This window comes from Miscanthus floridulus, chromosome 12 (genome assembly GCF_019320115.1).
Source record: "Miscanthus floridulus cultivar M001 chromosome 12, ASM1932011v1, whole genome shotgun sequence".
Taxonomy (NCBI): domain Eukaryota; kingdom Viridiplantae; phylum Streptophyta; class Magnoliopsida; order Poales; family Poaceae; genus Miscanthus; species Miscanthus floridulus.
This window is the reverse complement of record NC_089591.1, coordinates 63,533,014-63,554,841: the sequence shown is the minus strand read 5'-3', so window position 1 is coordinate 63,554,841 and position 21,828 is coordinate 63,533,014. Positions and strand designations below refer to the sequence as shown.

General features: G+C 45.4%; 4 protein-coding genes across 4 annotated transcripts; 2 read left to right on the top strand and 2 right to left on the bottom strand.

Annotated features, from left to right (window-relative positions):
- Positions 1-3,155: 3,155 nt before the first annotated feature.
- LOC136495267 (squamosa promoter-binding-like protein 7) lies at positions 3,156-13,052 on the bottom strand. The gene is given in 4 exon segments (XM_066491237.1): positions 3,156-3,279; positions 3,281-3,707; positions 12,263-12,390; positions 12,544-13,052. Coding segments are annotated over 4 exon segments (1,188 nt in total).
- LOC136498254 (L10-interacting MYB domain-containing protein-like) lies at positions 8,166-10,347 on the top strand. Its single transcript, XM_066494197.1, has 5 exons — positions 8,166-8,305; positions 8,399-8,724; positions 8,811-8,883; positions 9,727-10,241; positions 10,339-10,347. Exons 2-5 carry the CDS (start codon positions 8,401-8,403, stop codon positions 10,345-10,347), a joined length of 921 nt encoding a protein of 306 aa, XP_066350294.1. The 5' UTR covers positions 8,166-8,305; positions 8,399-8,400.
- A 2,172-nt stretch (positions 13,053-15,224) lies between the features above and the next one.
- LOC136495463 (O-fucosyltransferase 29-like) lies at positions 15,225-19,333 on the top strand. Its single transcript, XM_066491396.1, has 9 exons — positions 15,225-15,622; positions 16,002-16,089; positions 16,176-16,252; positions 16,329-16,417; positions 16,499-16,688; positions 17,116-17,297; positions 17,404-17,506; positions 17,775-18,103; positions 18,571-19,333. The coding sequence occupies exons 1-9, from the start codon at positions 15,407-15,409 to the stop codon at positions 18,800-18,802; spliced, it is 1,506 nt and encodes a 501-aa protein (XP_066347493.1). The 5' UTR covers positions 15,225-15,406; the 3' UTR covers positions 18,803-19,333.
- Positions 19,334-19,391: 58 nt separating this feature from the next.
- On the bottom strand, positions 19,392-21,214 carry LOC136495464 (malate dehydrogenase, cytoplasmic-like). The gene is made up of 7 exons (XM_066491397.1): positions 21,106-21,214; positions 20,719-20,876; positions 20,463-20,639; positions 20,112-20,392; positions 19,857-19,992; positions 19,645-19,756; positions 19,392-19,574 (listed from the first exon to the last, which is right to left on the bottom strand). The coding sequence occupies exons 1-7, from the start codon at positions 21,212-21,214 to the stop codon at positions 19,465-19,467; spliced, it is 1,083 nt and encodes a 360-aa protein (XP_066347494.1). The 3' UTR covers positions 19,392-19,464.
- Positions 21,215-21,828: the final 614 nt, after the last annotated feature.

Here is a 21,828-nt window from a genome sequence, read left to right as displayed (position 1 = left end):
ATGGGGATTAGGACTTGGGAGAGACAAGAGGATTAGGGGTGGGGAAAGGGTGATGGATGCACACGACGTAGATGTACCCTAAGGAAGACCCTAGCTAGTAGGCTAGTTGGTGAATAGCAATTTAGATGGGCCAACAAAGTCCTGTTAGAGTGTGGTGTGGAGGGGCTCTAGGCCATGGTTTTTGATAAGTGAATGACAAGAAATGAAGAAAACAAAGGCCAACTAACAAATATAAATGTGCACTACTATGAAAATGCTTTGTAGAGGCAACAAGAAAAAATTTGTAGATACGGCCCCCAACCGCCTCTATTCAAAGGTCTTTATAAATCAATGATTTCTAGAGCTAGGTATGCAACCACCTCTAGTAAAAAGGAGGCACCTTAGAAAATCGTTTATGTAATAGTGGTGTATACTTAATATATACATAATATTTTATCTAGGGGAATACCCAAGCATCCATATTGGATCTGCCATGCTGGCCTAGCTACACCTAGAGGAGAGAAAGGAGCCAGGTGTCGGGTGCTCCACCCTTATGAGAATGGGAGGGGGCCGGGGTTGAGAGCTAGGAGTCTGCTAGGTGCGGAGAAGAAGGGGCGTCATCACCTCATCCTCAGATCCACCTCTACCTCCTCAGCAATGGTGCCAACACCAACATGAATGGCAATAACCATGGCGTCTTCGAAGGCAGCGACACATGCAACAAAGTGTGCACTGGATTGGATTTGGGTGAGGGAGAGGAAGAGGGGGCGATGGGACGTTGTGTGACATCATATAAGGCTCTGTTTGGATCTCATTGTATAAAGTTTTTCACTAAACTTTATATCACTTTAGCTCTTGATGCTCCAAACAGAAGGTCTAAACTGTTGTCTAATGTTTAGCTAACCTCACAAAAACTTTAGACCAAACAAGTGAGCAAAGGCGGTCTAGAGTTTTATTTCTTAACTTTAGCCAACTAAACTTTAGACTAAGATCCAAACAGGCCCTAAGAGTTGTGGAAGAAAAGGGAGGATGACGGCGGTTGTTGAGGTTTTAGGGTTATTTTTAATGGGCAGGGACTTGTTTCACATGTGATTTATATAAAAAGGCCGTCTCACAAAATAAAATTAAGGACCTTACTCTAAAATCCATTTTCAAAGACAAGACGTGGCCATTGATCGAGTTCTAGATGATTTCATAGAGCGGCATTGACCGTGAGTATTCGTGTCGCAATACATAAATAAGCAACTTATTCTTATAAATAACAATTATTTATAATTGGTCATGCCTACTCTCTTTGTCCTAAAATAAATAACATTTTAGCTATGAATATGAATAGACTGAGGGGTACTGGGACGTGTTGCTTAAACTTTTTAGAGTCATGGGCTGTTTGGGGCCTTGCGTCCTGACAGTACTTAAAAGTGCTTTCTGGAAAAGATAGGATCGTAAGCTAGACAAGATTAGGGGGTATTGGTTCTTTAGTCGTTTTTAAAATTCATATCACATCAAATATTTAGATACTAATAAAGAGTATTAAATATAAATTAATTATAAAACCAATTACATAGATGGAGGCTAATTTGCGAGACGATTTTTTAAGCCTAATTAATTTGTCATTAGCATATGTTTACTGTAGCATCACGTTGTCAAATCATGAACTAATTAGGCTTAAAAGATTTATCTTGTAAATTAGTTGCAAGTTGTGTAATTAGTTTTGTAATTAATCTATATTTAATACTTCATACATGTGTCTAAATATTTGATGTGACAGAAATTTTAGATGCCCCATAAAAACCAAAGAGGGCCTTAGATTGTCTAGCGAGGTTGTAGGTTGCTGTCACGTCGCTTATTAGCTGCAGTGCCACACTGTAGTGGTACTTCAATCCGACACAATCATAGTGGATATTACGTAGACTTTTACAACTTCTTTAAGCTAAGAGCCTACGATCGTGTGCCATAACTACATACTGGTGCACGACACGGGCGTTCGTTCTTCCCATGAACCCTACTAAAAGGAAGACCACATTGTCGTCCACTCATTCTCTCTTAATGAATTTGATGATTTATTCATTATTTAACTGTATTTTATGATACTCACGTGTTAGTATATTGCATAGGTTTTTAAATCTGTACCAGAAGTTGTGCAGTATCTAAATCTAAATCGGAGGGGGGGAAATTCAAAAAATAAAGTGGAGAAAAAGCATGTCATTCTTGTGTCCCCTTTTGGTAATCTGATTCTCATAACTTCATTTTTTTTTCTAGATCTGAACTCTGTTAGTGATGCTCAAATCATGAGGGATTACAGAGGGTTCTTTTTTTTTTTTTGCGGGGATTACAGAGGGTTCATGTCAGTCATTTTTTTAATACAAGCATGCATATTCATTATTTAATACAAGCATGCATACATCTACACCAAATTAAATAGAGGGTTCTTGTCAGTCAATTTAAGAACATCAGTAAGACATGCCAGAGTAAGTTGTTTTAGGATTGATGTCAGTCAAATTTTCAACTCTGACCATCAATAAATATGTGAAATATTAGTTGGATTATATTCATGATAAAAGTTATTTTCATAACATACAAACCCTTCTTATTTGCGATATCATAGCTAAAGTTGTTAGTGAAAGTTCCACCTCGTATGCATCGACTTTCTAAACAACTTATAGTACTCCCACGCTCCAATGCAAATTATAAGACACATTTTGACTTTTTAGATACAATAGCTTTTGATAGCCTTGTTTGCTTCGCTGAAAAGCCAGGCTGGCTGATTTGTTGTGAGAGAAAAACACTATATCATGACTGATAAGTTCAAGCGAAAATCATTTACAAAGGTGGGTTCTAATAAGATGACCGTACCGTTTCCAAAAATAATGATTTGCTTGCTTCAGCATTATTGATACAAGAAGATGGTAGTTCGCTAGGAGACCCATGAGCGATAGTGCGCATTTCGTCGCTCGTCCTCGCATGATCACAAGAAAAAAAATAATATAGCAACTTTCGTTTCAGAAGCCCACGTACCGAAATTGGAAAACACAGTCCATTAACAAAAGCACACGCTGAAGTACATTGGATTACACATCCCTTTGGGAACATGGAGCACACCGGAGCCAGGCACAGCAACACCAGGCATTACAGGGCAAGGCGCAATGGCCACCACCCTCGCTGACTGCACCTGGCGATCACAGCACACGAGCTCCACCCGCGGGCGCCCACGCGTCCAAGCTACACCCTGACGCGTCGCCATCCTTGGTCTTACCGCGAGGCCTCGTGCCCGCCCTCTCCGGCACTGGCCGGAACGGCGCCGGTGGTGGGAGCGGCGCCGGAGCTTGCTGTCTGCATAAGGTCCAGCGTCGTGTGCCACGCACTGGGCGGCGCCACGTGGTACCGGCCACCGCCACCGCCACTGTGGGGGTGCGGGCGCCAGCTGGCTGCTGCCTGATCGACCTGCGGGAGGGCGCAACCCGCCGTCGACGAAGAGGCAAAATGCCGGCCGGGCGCCGACGGCGAGCGGTCCGAGAAGTGCTGCCACGAGAGGAGCGCGGCGCGGTTCTCGGCGATAAGGTCGTCGAGCGCCGCGCTGGAGCACGCGGAGATGTCCGGCGTCGTGACCAGCCAGGGGGCGCTTGCCGTGCCGCCTCTGGCCGATGACAGAAGAGAGAGAGCACCAGCCGGGGACCCCGGGAGGCCGCCGCACGGTGGCTGCAGGAAGCCGTGGCCGAAAGCCGTCACTCCTGCATTATAGTTTGATCATTAGGAAATATTTTTAAATGCAAAACCAATGTAATCGATTTTGTAGTATAAACTTAACTTTCATGTGACTGGATTAATTGCTGATCAAAGATAATAAGCTCTGAATTGTAAAGTACGTGTATGTTTGCTTTTTTTTATTTCATGATGGAGAGAGGGTAGTAGTTACAAGTCTGACGTTCTGAAAGAATCTGAACTAAAGACGCAGGTACCGATTTATTAACGGTAGTAGTGTCGCAAGAGAGAAAAAAAAAATTGTCGAGGAGAAGAGTCAGCACAAGCCGCAGAAGTAGATCGAGTACCTTGGTACACGTACGCTCAGTCCTAGATTCGTTCGAACAGGAGTAGCAGAGTACTTTGCACTGTAGATAGTTTGGCCGTTCTTGTTCCTATACGTACGTACGTACGCGTACTAGCCTACGTACCTAGACGCAACATAACTCCTCGTACGTAGCAGTACACGCATAAACCATCGCGCAAAATACCAGCGGTACGTACACCTACCGAACTACGTACGCGTATGAGCATGCTGGCTGCTGCAGCCGGCACGGCAGCCGCTGCATGCCGTTATTATTAAAGACTTCAATGAAGGCTACTTTTTGTATAATGTAGAATAACTTCTTTTCTAACTATTTCTTCTAAATTTATGTATCTCTCTCTGAGTACTCCGTCCTAATATATAAGGCTCAACCACTTTTTGTTCAAATTTTATAATATAAGACGTGCTCTTTCTAGACATATATATTGATTCAGTAATACTAGTTTTGAGAGAAAAAATTAATTTCTTGGTCTTTCAACCAGAGGTGGTATCGCCTTATATATATTCTGAGACGGAGGGAGTACATGAGATGTTTAGGTATTAACACGAACCGTGAACCCACGGCGCCGTAGCTGTTGCATTTGAACAGTGCCGACTGATTTTTTTTTCCCACTGCGAGACGTTCTACTGTGAGGCCTCCTTTGGGAGACCCAATCCACGGGGGTTTTCCCACGTTTTTCCCGGGCCAGGCCCCCGCGCGGATTTGGGCCATGGGGAGAAGCCCCCTTGCATTTGGAAGCCCGTCACCCGGGAGAGGGCGCCCCGAGCCCCATACTTTCCACGGGGTGGCTCGTCCCGCACCCAGGGGTCCGGGCGGCTCTTCCCCGACCCGAGCGAGGGCGACGAAGAGGAAGCACCGCCGCCGCCGTCCTCCCGCCACCGAGCTCACCCCCCATCGCCGCCACCGAGCTCACCCCCCATCGCCGCCACCGCCACCGAGCTCGCCCCCCCCCCCCCCCCCCGCCCCCGCCGCCGCCGCCGAGCTCGTCCCCCGCCGGCTTCTTCCTTATCTCCGTCGCCGGCCTCGCGACTGCCACCACCACCGTCCGAGCTTAAAGATCTACTCCAGGTGAGCTTCAAGAACCCGTCCAAGTTCCTCACCTAGATCTAATTCGAATTGAAGTGTGCACCATGGATGCACTAGCCAGATCCAAAGCGCAATACCATTTAAATTGCATACTATTTCTGGATCATCGTTTCTACGTGCAATCTGCAGTTAATAACGAGTAAACGAGGCTAGGCTAGCTAGACTCAAAGTGGAGCTAGATCTGGATCTGTTAAATTATCCTAGAAAAATCAAGGATCTTCCATTTTTTGCTATAATGTACTGGTTGACCAGTGAATGAATGTTGTTCTATTTATTGCTGTAATACCAACAGATTTACCTATAGTTAAAATTAGATATTTGCTTGTCATCTTAGTTTACTTCATCTACAATTCTCAGTTGACAGATTGTTTTCAGGGTGAAGACAAGAAGTGACCCAGCAAGTTCCACTTCCTTCCTTAGCAGCTTAGGTACTTTTGTTTGTCTCTGTTACTGATTCCTCTCCCTTGTTCATTTGAGCTGTGATTCCATGAATTTGCTGCTTTGGTTATATGTTTCAATTTTGGTAATATTTGGACATGTGGTAATATTTGTCAACAAAGCAGAGGATCTCTCACTTTGCTTGACTGTTTTCTATTTGTTGAATACCATAATAAATAGTTTACAACTTATGACGAGCCTTTTTTTTTAGAGGTATGACCAGCCTTTTTAGTACCCAGTAGAAGTGTACGTCTGTTATTGATCCATCACCTTGGATGTATTACTTCTATTATTCATCAGTTTGTGTTGCACTTTGTTCTTTACATACCCGCTGATCCATTTATGCTGTGAAACTTGTATAGTAGCTGTTATAGTTTGGCACAACATGGTAACAGATGGTATTCTTTTACTGGACGGAAGTGTTTTACGGAATGGTTCACTGAAATCTCATAATGTCTCGTGCCCCATTCTTTCTTTGGATATATCATTGCTCGTGGTGCTTTGAGAGGAATACAATAGGTCTTTGGCATTCACAAGCCTTATAGGTCTAACCATGCATGACGGGCCTGTTTGGTTCCTGGTGTAGCCTGGGGGCTTCCTACCCAGGCAAATATGCCAGTCCCCAAACCAAACGGGCCCTACATCTGTAAAACTAGGAGCGTGAAGTATGGTACTTAACAACAGTCCTTAATTAGAAGCCAAACAACCATGATTTACTGGCCTGTCAACATCATCATATTATACCTCTAGAAGCTCTTGTTCGCCAACTTTTGCGTTAATGTCTGATATAATGCTAAGAACAACTGTGCCTAATGAGAATATAAGTCTTCATAACTTCAATTGACAGCATAAGCAGGTTTTCTAAAGATAATTGATCATTTAAAACTTTACTGTTCTACTTGTACCTGCTACCGCATGTCACTTGGCACCCCAGATATGCATTTTTACTTTTTACCTTCCTGAATAAATGAATATGAATATCCCACCTCTCAGAAAAGTAAAATAGTGTACATTTATGTTAGTAATCTGAAAATTGCTGTAAACCACTACAGTATTTCTTTTTCCATTTGATCCCTGTTTTTTTTGTTGCTGGCTGATAGTTAGTCTGGTCCTGGTGTAGGATGTGTTGGTTGTGTGTGTTAGGAGTGGGTGCAGGATGTATTTGGACGACATCTGGTAATATTTATCTACTTGACCCCAAATCCTATGAATATGCCAAGTCAATGCAAATAATATATGAACCCTCCTGTTCCTGTCCCATCTACTTTGATTGCATCTATGTTTCTCAACGGACCTAACTACATTGATCTTGGCATCACCCCCTCCCATGATGATTGCAAATCTCTTCTTTTATGTATTGCAGTTCATAGAACTCTTCTTTTATGTTTGGCACATCAGTTATAATTCTTGTTTTTAGTTATATTATATCCTATTTAATAATATTATCCCTATATAATAGATAATGGGTTCTTGGGAGGAGGATGTTAGGCAGTTCATGTTAGATGAGGAAGAATTGGACGATGAACTTTTCTTTGTTATTGTCCCTGCTGTCATGTCATGTCTCTATGATGAAAAGATGCCAGAACACACGTCATCTCTTCCTGGTGCCACAAAGGTCAAAGAAATCCTAGAAGGCCACGAAAATTGGTGCAAGTCAGAGTTTAGAATGGAGGTTGAGATCTTTAGAGCTATAGCAAATCTTCTCAGAGCAGAAAACTTATTACGCGACACACGCGGTGTTAAGATTGAGGAGCAATTAGGAATGTTTTTGTTCATGCTCTCCCATAATGCTAGCATTGAAACGCTGAAGAAAGCATTCCAACACAGTGGTGAGACAATTCATAGGAAAGTCAATGAGGTCTTCGATATAATTCCAACATTGACTCATAGATTCATCAAGCTTCCAAATCCAAACCAAACACATGCCAAGATTTTATCAAACCCTCGGTTCATGCCGTTCTTCCAGGTTAGTCATATATGCTGCTTGCCCTTGTATCATTCTAAACACACTATTCCAACAATCTTAGGTTCCTTTTTACGTGCAGAACTGCATTGGCGCCATTGATGGGACACATATCCCTATTACTATCAATGAAGATAAGGCCCCTCCTTTTAGAAACAGAAAAGGGACATTGTCCCAGAATGTTATGTTCGCTTGTGACTTTGATCTCAAATTCACTTTCATCTCTTGTGGGTGGGAAGGATCTGCGTCTGATGCAGGAGTCCTACGTTCTGCTCTTACGAAGGGTTTTCATGTACCGCCAGGGAAATTCTACCTTGTAGATGGCGGATATGCTAACACTCCATCATTCATAGCACCATACCGAGGAGTTAGGTACCACCTTGGCGAGTTTAGAAGGCGTGGATCATCGCAGAGAAATGAGTATGCAAACTACAAGGAGTTGTTTAATCATCGGCATGCACAACTTCGGAATCATATTGAAAGGGCATTTGGGGTGTTGAAAAAACGGTTTCCAATTCTAAAAGTGGGAACACACTATCCAATTGAGACTCAGATCAAGATTCCTGCAGCAGCGGCGGTATTTCACAATATAATTAGAGCGCACAATGGGCAAGATAATTGGCTAGATCACCAACCACAATATATCAATCCAACCACTTTTGTTGATATGCCGGAGGGGGATAACAGTTATCCAAGCGAGATAGAATCGAGTGATGGTAACACATTACGAGATCAAATCGCGCAAGCGATGTGGGCTGCCTATAATAATTAGATGGTAATTTGGAGCATTGTTCATCATTTTCAGCATTTTACCTTACATTTATATTTCTATAATTTTAGCTTATGTTTATCTTTCACCATTTTTCAGCAATGTCAACGTCCCAGGGTACAAGGGCTGCATGGACCTACACGTATGAGAAAGGGCTGGTGGATGTAATGAAAGAGCATGTCAATATCCCAATGTACAGGGCACAAAATGGCTGGACAGCAGATGGATGGAGAAATATTGTTAAACGGTTCAACGAAACCTTCCCTTTAGCTCATTTTTCAAAACAACAAATGCAAGAGAAGGAGAAGGAGTTGAAAGGAAACTATAGGACAGTTAGAGATGCCAGAAAAGAGAGTGGTGTTGGTTGGAATGAGACATTAAGCATGATAATTGCCGAACCAAAGAAATGGGAAGACCTAATTGAGGTTAGTCACTTTCTGTCAATTATATAGTACTGTGTTTTCACTATTTTAAGAAGCTAACCAAAATGTTGCTTTGTTGCATTTAATAGAAGTATCCCAAAGTCAGTAAGTTCCAAAAGAAGCCACTTCCTCTTTATGAACACCTGGCATCATTGTATGCAGGTAATTTTCCTTTGTTTGTCTTCTGTCAATTACCTCATCTTAGTTTATCTTCTGCTACCTGTTGTACGTTTACATTGCAATCCAGTGTGCACATACATCCTGCACTGATGTTAGTGATCATTGTGTGAAAGTGAAACCATGCCAATTTGAAGCCGGTATGGTTTAGATGTATTGTTTTAGCTGGTATTTTTGGATTGCTCAGAATCTAGCAAACTTCCTAATACTTAACATGGCTTTGCCGGTCTGCTGCAGCACGCCTGGTGCCTGGCGCAGTGTGGTGCTGCATAAAGCTACCACCGCCTACTTGCACTCAAATAGCCATAGCTATAGGGGGGATGGGATGGATGATGCATTGGTACTGTTTGCAGCTGTGCTATGATACGAGTGTCAGGTCACTCTCGCCCACGCGAACCCAAACAACTAGCCTGATTAGCCGAGATATGGATAACTTCTAGATCGAGGACTCTTCTTGATTTGTCTGGTGTTGCCTGGTGTTGCCCTCCCCTCCCATCCACGGCGAATACAGCAAGATTAGCTTCAGTTTACTAGTGCGTTCTCTTTTGCCTCCTCTCCACCAGAGGAGCAAAATTTACATATATAGGAATTTGTTCCCATCCACACTCACTCGGTACAATAGTAAGTACAACATTCTGTTCTATTCTAAATTCTAATGTATGCTACTCTAATTGAGAACCTGTTAGGTCATTTTTGGCTTATATCAGGGGGATGGGGATCTATTGGGCCTAATTTTTGAATTCTTGTATCTCAGAATCTACAAAAGCAGATTATTTTTGAATAACTTTGAATAATACCTAAGAGTGCATCTGTGATGTGTATTGATAGGAAGTATAGCCACTGGAGATTTGAATTTTACATCAACCGAGCCACCTAGCATGACAGCACCACCTCCAATTGAAAGAAGTCACTCTGAGCAAAGTACACAGAACACGGCTGCTGGCTCTGATTCTGTTGGCATCAATTTTGGTACAAATACTTTTTCTCAAATTGAGGGCCCAGAAGTGCAATCTGCACCACCCTATCTCAATCTAGAGGAGGGAGCAAGTGCTAGTGGAAAAAAACGCAAGCAAAGTCAAATGGCATCTAAACTCGGCGAATTCATAGACTTGAGAAAGATCCAGATGGAGAAAAATCAGGAAAAACTAGATGAGAAGAAGAAAAAAGAAGATGACTATTCTGTAGAAAAGTGCATTGCTGTTGTGGATACCATAGAAGACCTAACTATTGAGCAGAAGGCAGATGCTAATGAGCTCTTTCAATCTGAGATGAATCGACAGATATTTATGATGACCAAAAATCCAGCTGTTCGACTAGTTTGGCTAAAGAAAAAAATTTCACAGGTATGTTTGCTTGTTGTCTTAGTGTTCTTCTCTTGTAGCATTAGATCATCTAAACTAAACCTGTATTCTGAGATGATTCTTGCCTCATTAATTGCAGATGTCCTAGTGACTAACTGGTGGAGAAGTGTGATTCTGTTTCAAAGGTAAACCCATGTTTGAGTACACTACTGTCTATATTTCCTGTTTTAGTATGGCCAGTGAAAGATGCAAGCTTTAATCTATTATGAAACTGCAGTGTACTTGCAGTGCAATTATATCTTGTTGGATTTATTGGACTGACTTGTAGTGGTGATGTGCTACCAACATAGAGTTATCTATATTCTTATCTGTATTTTTATGGAAAAGATTTGATGTGCCTAGTGGTACAATTAGTAATAACTTTTGTATTAAATTTAATGGTGTAAGATTTGGTTAATGTGCTATCACCAGCAAGTACATAGTGGTCACTGGCTCCTAGCTTTCAGCTTGTGTTTTTGTTTTTGTCATAGAAATTACTAGCTCCTGCAACATACATGTTTAACTGATTCCACAAACAACGCACTGATATGAAACACTATTCGCATATGATTCTGAAATTTCCATTGACAATATTCAGTTACTGTAGTAGATATTTGGTGAAGGAAATGTAGTTTTCTAGTCCTATAGACATACTGAACATATGTAATTGAGCAAAAAAAGTTACTCAAAGAAATGAGCATATGAACTTTGTATACTGAAACTAACTTGATGCTTGTTTATCCTAACTGCAGATGTCCTAGTGAACATAATTGTTGCAGAAGTATTAGTTCATCTCAGGTTATGTGAGTTGCAAACAAAGTTATCTGTTTCAGTTGATGATTCATGAATGATCCGATGTAATAGTGGCTATTACTAGTAGAGTTTATTCTCTGGATCTTAATAAAAATAGGAATATCTTTCTATTATTTAGTGCTGCCATTTTGAATAGAAGGTGCAATAACAATTTGAAGACAATTACAAGCTACTATCTGGATGTTACCTTGTGTACTGCCTTTTAGTTTGGTTCTTGAGATACATTTATGCTCGAGTTGAAGGTATTTGGCGCCAGGTTCTGGAAGAATTTTTTTGTGTTATAATTGCATCTTTGTCCATTTTTTACTTTATTATGGCATTGAATTATTGAATATGTACTGAATTTCGTTGATTTTTTCTCAATTTTTGGGCTTGTTTACCTTGCTCCTGTACTCTCTTTTCCTTTTTTTGTTTCTTTTTTAATTGAATTTGAACGGCAAAGGATGTTTTTTTCTAAATCCAAGGATGCAGCAAACTGGAAACAGCCGCCGATTCTAACAGCCACTGTGGGCTTGCCTCCCCTGCGCTTGCTTCCAAACAGCACCAGGGAACAGGACTCATCTCCCCTGGCGTGGAGAGGGATGTGACCGTCCACAAAAATCCCCCTTGGGGCTGCTATTCCCTGGGCTGAGCTGCCCTGAGCTCCCAAAGGAAGCCTCACTGATAATTTTCCCACTGTGAGACGTTCTACCGTGAAGTGATCATAGCACGGTCGGCCTATACCCACGCATCGGACACCAGACACCACGGTCTAGCAGGCCGCAGGTGCACGTAAAGGCACGCGTAAAAATCCGTGCCCTAATAACGGGCTTTGCACGTCTCACATTCCGAGGACTAGCCTTTCGTGCCTTGCCAGCACCAGCATAGCCTTTCGTGGCTTTGCTCCGTTTGATTTGTTGTGAGAGAAAAACACTATTTTAGCTGAAAAAACAAATCGAACAAGTTGAATGTATAGGGTAAGAACACTGTTCTCTCTCTGTTTCCTGGCATCAAACCAGCTACCCGCTGCGAGTTTTTTTTTTTTAAAAAAACTACAGTCCTCTAGCTACCGATACCGTGATCCGGCCGTGAACGAATGTGCATCGTGTGGCTGTGGTCTTACTGCCGCTGGTCCCTGCCCAACTTAATTATCACATCCTGGACACAAAGCATCCAGATCGGAGTACGCCGGGTACGACGACGGACTGACAGACGGACGGACGTACACGTACCGTGTGGGTGCGCGACGCCTCTGGCCATGGCCTCGCTGGCGTTGCTCTTTCGCCGCCGCTCGTTGTGCCCGGCCAGCCGCCGCCGGCAGCTCCGCTTCGCGTCATCGAACTCCGAGATCGCGTGGAACCTGCACGTGCAGCCAGAAAACACACAACAAGGGACGTCGTTTCGCGCATGTTACTTATTATCAATTCAATTCAAAGGTTGCTGCAACTCCTAATACCACCTTTCATGGACAATGGAGTACGTATATAGTCGAGCAAAAAATTAATGTACCGACCGGCTGCACTGCTGGCAGAAGCGCTGCTCGGCGCCGAGCACGACGACCCGGGGCGCCTTGGAGTGTGCCTCGCACACCTTGTGCCGCCGGTGGTAGTCCTTGGCGTCCGCCAGCGCCACGTGGCACCCCTCCACCTGGCACCTCGGCACGGCCGCCGCGGCCGGCGCCTTCTCCTTCCTCTTACCCTCAGCAGGTGTCCCGCTCGCGCCACCACCAGCGGCGGCGCAGCCATTGCCGTGGACATGCGGCAGGCCCGCGCCAGCCTGCGCCACCACTCGGTTGCCCGCCGCCCCGGCCCAGCAGCAGGCGGGCCGCTTCCCCAGCTTGAGGCAGGTGAGCTCGTGCTGCTGCTGGTGCAGCCGCTGGAGCTGGCTGGGCACGACGCCTGGGCGCAGCGCCAAGGGCTGCTGCGGGTAGGACGAGCCGGCGGAGGCAGCCCAGTGTATGGCGAGATCCCAGGGCGGTGCCGCGCTTCCGCTACCGCCGCCCGCGCCACCGTTCCCTTCCATAGCTAGCTACTACGTGCTGCCGCGTCGTCGTTCCGCAGGCAGGACTCACGACAAGCTAGCGCGCCCGGCAATAACGGTGTGGCAAGGCAAGTGGCAAGAGCGGCGGCGGCGGCGGCGGTTGCGGCTGCTGCTGCAAGTACAGCTGGTATGCTACCCACACTGGCGTGGCGTGGCACCCCATATAAAGCAATCGGGCAGCGAGGCGAGCCTCCCGGAGAGGAGCAGGCAGGCGACTGGGTGGTGGTGACTCGGGGTGGGGAGCATGGAGCAAGCGCCTTGTGGGATCTCCCGTCAGGCACTACGGAGACAGCTAGCGGGCAGGAGCCGTGCAGGCGGTGGTGGGGCCACGAGCCAGTCTCGTGACCGTGGGCCGCGGCCACATGGAGATGTGTCATTGAGGAGTTCAATCCGAGGCGGGACCCGCGGCTGCTGTGCGTGGCATCACTGCCGCGCCCATTTAAAGGCTGCGCGTTGTGAGACTATACGCCCCGCTCCATCCCTCAGAACTCAGGCCATAGCAAATGCAGATGACAGGTGGAGTCCGATACGTGGGTCCCAATTGTCATTGTATTAGATCTAGCTAGGTAACGGTTACAAAACAAGCGGCTCTGCCACTTGCTTGAAAGATCCCATATCCGGAACCAGACGCCACAAAAGATTTTGTGCATCGCGTACCAAAATCCACTGCAGAGCACACCCGCTGCCCCGTGGGACCAGGAGTTGCTGTGTCCCACCTGTCAAGGGATAGTGTCGCACAGCGACTCGACCGCGCAGTGGGAAAAAAAGCCTGGCGCGGGGGGCAGGCCGGGCGTACGCGCACGCCGCAGGCCGGCCGGCCGCCGGGGCCCGTACGGCGCGGTCCAGTTGTCAGTGTCAGCTACAGCGCGGGCCATGCGCCCGATTGGCGGGGAAATGGGGGGTATGTCTGCGCTTTGGGGGAAATAATATATCTCCGTGCTGGGCGTTGGGGGAGATACGTACGGGTACCCCTATTTTGGCGGCTTCCTGGCATGCGCAGTTCCCTGCGGACGCTGCTGGCTCGGCGACGGGGCTGGCTAGTTGTACCACGTCCTGTTTAGTTCGCTCCCAAAATATCAAAATTTTCAAGATTCTTCATTACATTAAATCTTTAGACGTATGCATGAAGCATTAAATATAAATAAAAAATAAAACTAATTACACAGTTTAGACGAAATCCACGAGATAAATCTTTTAAACCTAATTAGATTATGATTGGACACTAATTGTCAAATAACAATAAAACACTACAGTGTCGTTTTGCTAAAAATTTTGGCAACCAACCTGGCCCCAGTACCCTGCTGCCCTGTACGAGTGTACTAGTAGTAGTACGTGCTTGGCAAGCCGTGCCCGTGCTCGTATCCTGTACGTACTGCCAACCGTGCCGGCATGCATGCAGCCCAAGTGGTGTAGGTGCAGGTGCAGCGCTCGTTTTCAATTCACGCTGACACCCCGTGACAAGGGTGCGCTGGCTGGATGATTGCCGCTGTCGTTTGGGAGGGATGGTCGAGTGAGGAGTAGTCGAGCTGTTCGTTTGGTAGGTTAGCGTGAGCCTGCCTGCTCTAGTGCTGTTTTCCCTGCCGGGTGGTTTGGTCGGCCGGGCGCCGTGGTGGAGCAGCTAGTGTAGCTATTTGCAGTGCCTCGACCTCGACTCGACCCCTTTGTCCTGTTGGTTGTTATGGTCGCCAGCTGTGGCAGGGTCACAGGTCCCATGGGTGTCATCGATGATCGGGAACGGTGATGCTGTCCTCCGGTGAACGGTGATGGTACCAAATCAACTTGAGAGGTGCGGCGAGGTACTGGTACCGTGGACACAAGGTGGAATTCGTTTCTTTTCTTCTTCTTTTTTTTCTTCCAGAAAACAGGTGGAATTACTTGCACTGTCGGCACAAACTGAACCAGCGTCCATTTTCACACTGTAAACCAGACCAGCCCTGGATAGCGCCGGGTGCAAGCTTGATGCCTGCCTCTCACGTTCTCCGGCCCGTCAGTCTAGGTGTCAATATGGGCCTCATTCAGGTATCCAACGGGGATGCCCATGTAGAAAGAACCACGACGGGCCAAGCGGACTGTGGACCAACTAACTGACGGCCCATTAATAAAACTCAGCCCAGCCCGCCTACGTACGGTTCGTGGCATCGTCACACTCCACTGTCCAGACCCCGGTCGCGTTCACACGCGGACACGCCTGCCTCCTCGTCCCGTCGCCATGGACGTCTGCTCCTCCACGATCTAGCGCGGGTGGCTAGCACGCCGGCGCCAGCGGCCCTGAAGAGAGGGTGGGCGTTGTATGCCGAGATTTTGTACTCTAGGCGCTCGAGCTGGTGCGGTGCGTCATGGGGAGAAAGCCTGACGCGGCAGCCAAATCGTACTACTCCGGCGGCGGCGCCGGCGCCGGCGCCTCCTCGCCGAGGGCAGCGAGGAAGGCGCCGCGTTCTCCGGTGTTCCTTGGAACTGCGCTGTTCGTTCTAGGGCTCGTGTCCCTCTTTACGGGACACGTGGTCACTGACGCTGACTGGGCGCGGATCCGGAGTCGATGGCGATCCAAGCAGGTAATTTGTTGGAGACTTAACTGCTCCACTGTCTAATTCCACGAAATTTTGTCGTTGTTTGGTCTCTTGCGTGTTATAGCCTGATGGAGGTGGAAGAAGAAAGTTCTGCCACATCGTTAGGACTTGGGGACATTTTGAGAAATTGAGTGCAAGAGTTTAGTATTTTCTGGCAATGTGAAGTTTCACCAGGAACATCGTTGAAATTCTTTTGTGTGTGTGTGTACGCGCGCGCGCGCGCGCCTTAATTAAATGTTCTCTGTTACCATCTTTCGCAAGTTCTGCCTGTACTGTTTTCACACTTTATAATCTGAATATTATCTCGTCTTCCTTGGCTATTACCGAATACCGATTGACCATTTACAATCCTGAAAATGTGCAGCATAGAAACTACGAACCTATTGATATTTGGGAATCCAAGTATTCCAGCATGTACTACGGATGCAGTGGGAGAAGCGCAGATTTCAGATGTTAGTTTGTATAGTTACTCACTTCCTCTCTTGAACTAAAATTGTGGGAAAAAATGAGAATCTAGTTTTCCATGTTCATGTTTCAGCTGCTGTGCCAGAGAATAGTTCCACTGGTTACTTGTTGATTGCAACTAGCGGGGGTCTGAATCAACAGCGCATAGGGGTATGGTTGTCTTCCAACATCTGGTCGCTTTGTTTCTATCATCCCTTGTGTTACCTTTATGATGTTCAGTTTGCAGATAACAGATGCTGTTGTAGTTGCCTGGATTTTGAATGCCACACTTGTTGTACCTGAGTTAGACCACCACTCATTCTGGAAAGACGACAGGTGAATTGAGAACTAGAAATTACAGGACGTTGTCTGAATATTACTGTTCCAAAATGGCTTGACTTCAAATTTCGAATGCAGTGACTTCTCTGACATTTTTGACGTGGAGTGGTTCATTTCCTACCTATCAAAGGATGTAACTATTGTCAAAAGGATCCCTTATGAAGTAATGTTGTCAATGGATAAACTACCGTGGACCATGCGTGCACCTAGGAAATCAATGCCTGAGTTTTACATTGATGAAGTTTTGCCAATACTCATGCGAAGGCGAGTAAGTAATCTGCCAAACCTGTGTAATGGCCTGGAAACTTATGTTGCATATTGTTTCGATAGTAATACTTCTTGTTTTTTCTTCCTAGTTTGCTGTCTGCCTGTCTTTGTAGTGATATATCATGTGCAAGGAAAACATGTCAATTATCATCTTAGTTATCAATTTGTTTATTTTAAGTGTCGTGTTTGATTACAATATTTTGGATGGGTGGGTGTTAAGATGAACAGTTCATTATATACAATAGTTTATCTGTTGCATGGTTCCGTCGTGGCCCTTTTGGTTGAACACGAGAATATATTATAATTTCCTTTTGAAGAGATTTGTTATGTGTATTCATCATAAATAAAAATCTCATGTGTCAAGTGACTGTAGACAAATGAAAACTAGACATACTTCCCTATTGACTGAACAGTCTTAATCTTTGCAGGCTTTGCAATTAACAAAGTTTGATTATAGGCTCACTAGCGATCTTGATGAAGATTTGCAAAAGTTGCGTTGCCGAGTAAATTTTCATGCTTTAAAATTTACGAGTTCTATACACGCCATGGGTCATAAACTTGTTCAAAAGCTGAGACTCATGAACACACGATATGTCGCCATTCATTTGAGGTAAACTCTGGTTGTTTATGATAATGCAATGTGGCTTTTGATAATTCAAGTTATGATTAACCATGAAAGTACAAATTTTCGAGCATAACTGTTACTTGTTCATCAGGTTTGAACCTGACATGCTTGCATTTTCTGGCTGTTACTACGGTGGCGGTGAAAAAGAAAGAAAGGAATTGGGTGAAATTAGGAAACGATGGGATACATTACCTGTAAGACTCTTGAAACTCGGTGAGATTTCCCTATGGTATATTCTGCAAATACTAGTCTGCCATCGGCATATAATTTTTTTTCCATTTTATTTCCTTTTGCTTGTTATGTAATGTGACCAATGTCTTTCTTATATGTCCTAAAATGCATCAAGTTATATAATCACACATTCATCATTCTAGATGTTAAAGTTCAAATGATTGGTTGTCAGATTGTGTCACCAGATTTAAGTTTTGAGTGATGGATTGATTTTACATTGATTCATAACAGGAGTTGAGTGCTGAAGATGAACGCAGCAGGGGGAAATGCCCACTGACTCCTCATGAAGTCGGGTTAATGCTCCGAGCTCTTGGTTTTGGCAATGATACACTTCTGTATGTTGCTTCTGGAGAAATATATGGTGGAGATGAAACTCTCCAACCTCTTAGGGAACTTTTCCCAAATTTCTACACTAAGGAGAAGCTTGCTGGGGATGATTTGAATCCCTTCCTTCCTTTTTCGTCACGGCTGGCTGCAATTGACTTCATTGTTTGTGATGAGAGTGATGTCTTTGTTACAAATAATAATGGTAACATGGCCAAAGTTTTAGCTGGCCGGAGGTATGTGCCCCTCTTTTTCTGCATATGCTTTGGATATTCTGAACTACTCCCTCCGTCCCAAATAAGTTTGACCAATTTTATAGGAAAGAATAACATCTATGACACCAAATAGTACATTATGAAAATATATTTAATTATCTGTATCTAGTGATACTAATTTGGTCTTGTAAATATTGGTCTTATAAATATTGGTGCTTTTTCTATTAATTTGCTCAAACTTAAAATAGTTTGACTTAGGATAACTCTGAAAGTTGATTTATTTTGGGACGGAAGGAGTATACATCTGCTGAATATATTGGATTGCCATGAAAGAACATGAGGCTCTATACACACCGTCAAAGTGCCTTTGTTTTATTGATTTTTTACTATTTTTAGGTTAATTTGTATCTCCGAACAGTTTATCTATGCTCTCTTATTGTTTTCTAATATGCTATTTTTCGCTCATCTACTCTCCATCAAATGTGTAGGCGATACATGGGCCACAAGAGAACTATTCGCCCGAATGCAAAGAAACTCAATGTACTATTTCAGACACAGAATCAGTTGGGCTGGGATACCTTTTCACGGAAGGTACAGAAAGTTCAGAGGGGTCTTATGGGTGAGCCGGATGATATCAGACCAAGACAGGATGACTTCCACGAGTTTCCATCATCTTGCATCTGTTTAAGAAAACCTGGGAACATATCGGTCACAACATGAAAACCGGGCATCGCAAATGCAGTAGACAACACGAGGATGCTGCTATTTGAGCGCGTGCTTGCAGCTGTAGGGAAAACATATGCTTGCTTTGAAAGAAACACGGAGGAATTAACAGGGCAGGGATGCATAGTGCATATACAAAGAAATAGATGACATGGCTCGGTAGAGATGCCATGTCTCGGCAGATGGCACGCCAAGGACAGTAGCCAACTGGTGATGTGCCATGCCTGTAAATTATTGTTCGTACATGATTATTAGTTCTTTGAATATGGTGTGCCTCTATAACCTGACCATCTGTCCAAGTAAAGTCTCAGTGCAGTTACAATTATCTGCCGAAGGGCAAATGGACAAGTACAATAACAATGGTTACCCCATCTTTCGTGATTATTGTACTCTGTTCCCTTAGGAAGATAACTGCAGTGTTCTTGTTACTGGACCGTAGATAACCATCGCCATGCCACATTCTACCTCTTTCCCTCTTTTTATCTCAAGTGATCATGTAATTTATCAACTAGGGACAGTCGTTCCTGTTTATCAAAGCAATATTTGTGGATATACAACAATCCATTGTTTTCTGTTTTATTTATTGGTGGTTGTGCAACAATTGTCTGAAGCTCATAACCATTTTCATTTACATTATGACTCATGTATTCACAAGAGATCTACTGATCTCTTTCGGAGCTGACGAACTCGTACACCATGGACCTCTCTTCATCGAGTTCATTTGCCGAAAGCTCCATCTTGGATCGTGCAAAGTCATCAACCTCAAGACCTGGAACAACACACAGATCAACCGTGGTGCTGCCGATGCTACCAACTTCAGTATATTGATAAGAACTCACCCTGCACGATAGACCACTCTCCCTTGTCGCATGTCACCGGGAACGAGTAGAAGATGCCCTCGGGAACGCCATAGCTCCCGTCAGAGTACACGCCCATAGACACCCACGTGCCCTGCAGACCAAAATGATACTCCTTCACTGACAAACATATAGGAGTAGAGGTAAAGTTCAAACGAGCTTGGATGATGAAAAAAAAAAGGCATGTCTTGGACCTTGGGGTTGCCAAGGATCCAGTCTCTCATGTGATCGCAGGCCGCGCTGGCGGCGGACAGCGAACTCGACTGCTTGCGCGCCTTGATCACCGCCTCGCCGCGCTGCTGCACGACGCTGACGAACTCCTCCTTCAACCTGCAATGGCAGCGACATGCCGACATGTGTGCGTAATCCTGTGGCCTGAAGCAGCAGCTATGGCGCTAGGCTCCATCTATCTGCCACTGATGATCAGGACGCGCGATGGATCGATTTACCAATTCTCGTCGGCGATGAGCTCCACGACGGGCTTCTCCCCGTGCTGGGTCCTGGCGGTGGCGTGGCTGGCGTCCGGGAACTGCATGGAGGAGTGGTTCCCCCACACGATGGCGTTCCTGACGTCGGCGACGTGCACGCCCAGCTTCTCGGAGATCTGACCCAGGGCGCGGTTGTGGTCGAGCCGCGTGAGGCAGGTGATGTTCTTGGCGGGCACCGCGGGCGCGAACTCCTTCAGCACGAGCGCGTTCGTGTTCGCAGGGTTAGCCAGGCAGCGCCATATCTATCAGAGTTAGAGTACTACTATAAGCCTTTCGCAGACGCATTTCTTTTTCTTTTTTGCTGGACTGGACCTTGCAGTTTGGGGCAGCGTGCTGCTGCAGCGCAGAGGCCTGGGACTGGTAGATGGGGACGTTCTTGGCGATCAGGTCTTTCCTCTGCATCCCTTCTTTCCTCGGCCATCCGCCGATCAGGACGGCGAAGTTGACGCCTCGGAACGCTTCGGCCTCGTCGCTCGTTGCCACGACACCGGCAACAACAGCAAACGATGAACACCGAACACACACACAGCAGATGAACACGGAACACAGACAGCAAACGATGAGCACCTCTGAGAAGAGGCAACGCGGCATCGATCAGCTCCATCCTGACGCCGTTCAGGGTTTCCGCCGATCTAGGGATGTTCAGCATGTGGAGAACCACCGGCTGGTCTGGCCCAAGCATCAGACCCCTCGCGATCATGGCGACTATGGCGTACCCAATCTGCCCTGCAAGAGCAACCCACCACGCAAGTACGTTTCAGGGAAGCTATATGGCCCTGTTTGCTTGTCTCATGATCCGTACTTTTCAGCTTGTTTTTTCAGCCGGAATAATATTTTTCTCTCATAATAAATCAGTCGAAACAGTGTTTCAGCTTATTCTCCAGAGTTCAGAGTCCTGGTCTGCATGTGTGTGCTCTGCAGTTTGGTTCGTGTGCTCTGAATAATTACAACGTACCAGCAGCGCCGGAGACGAGAACCTTGACAGGTTGCTTCGGCTCATCTGTCAGTCTCAGCAACCACGGGCACCAACTTGCCAACCTCTGGAGGAGAGAATTTGGCAACATGATGAACTTGATCCTACCTTGTGTTGCATAGATGAATTTGGTTTTTCGTCAGCGCCTACATATAGCACCGAGTAAGCCATACCATGATGCCTTACTTTTGTTATATGTCAGGCCTAAGGCTCAGATTCTAATTCCATGCTGAATTCTCCAAGTAATGGAGCTTCCTCATTCAAAGTTTTTTATTTTCGTAGCAAACATGTACGTGCGTCGCAACGAGAGAGAAAAAAACGAGAGAAAAAAATATCAAATACATTCATGTGAAACGATGATATGAGGCATGCGGTCGGAATAATCTTCCAGCTTAGCGGTCGGAAGGTACTTTATCCGGCCAGCTAAATATAAGGCATGCGTTCAACATGACTCGAGGCCCAACAATGGTCGGTCCTTAATCGACACAGACGGAAAGCACTACAGTTCAAAACTCTATAAGTCTCCGTCCGGTCTCAACTTCATTTAACACTTAGTTATACCATGACTTCATAGTCATCCAAGCAGATCCAGGTAACCATCTATAGCTCGCAGGTGACAGAAAATCACCCGACTTCTACCGGTCTAAGCCAGCTAAGCATTGACTCGATTGCGGATACCAGGGTAACAAGGATATAGTATAACAA

Excerpts from the sequence above, each read along its gene's own strand:
- LOC136498254 (XM_066494197.1), top strand. The coding sequence starts at position 8,401 with ATGTCAACGTCCCAGGGTACAAGGGCTGCATGGACCTACACGTATGAG. Across the intron at positions 8,725-8,810 it reads AATGGGAAGACCTAATTGAG|AAGTATCCCAAAGTCAGTAA; the intron begins GTTAGTCACTTT and ends TGCATTTAATAG. Across the intron at positions 8,884-9,726 it reads CCTGGCATCATTGTATGCAG|GAAGTATAGCCACTGGAGAT; the intron begins GTAATTTTCCTT and ends GTGTATTGATAG.
- LOC136495463 (XM_066491396.1), top strand. The coding sequence starts at position 15,407 with ATGGGGAGAAAGCCTGACGCGGCAGCCAAATCGTACTACTCCGGCGGC. Across the intron at positions 17,507-17,774 it reads AACGATGGGATACATTACCT|GAGTTGAGTGCTGAAGATGA; the intron begins GTAAGACTCTTG and ends GATTCATAACAG. Across the intron at positions 18,104-18,570 it reads AAAGTTTTAGCTGGCCGGAG|GCGATACATGGGCCACAAGA; the intron begins GTATGTGCCCCT and ends TCAAATGTGTAG.
- LOC136495464 (XM_066491397.1), bottom strand. The coding sequence starts at position 21,214 with ATGTTGCCAAATTCTCTCCTCCAGAGGTTGGCAAGTTGGTGCCCGTGG. Across the intron at positions 20,877-21,105 it reads TCTCGTCTCCGGCGCTGCTG|GGCAGATTGGGTACGCCATA; the intron begins GTACGTTGTAAT and ends TTGCTCTTGCAG. Across the intron at positions 19,757-19,856 it reads GGATCCTTGGCAACCCCAAG|GGCACGTGGGTGTCTATGGG; the intron begins GTCCAAGACATG and ends TTTGGTCTGCAG.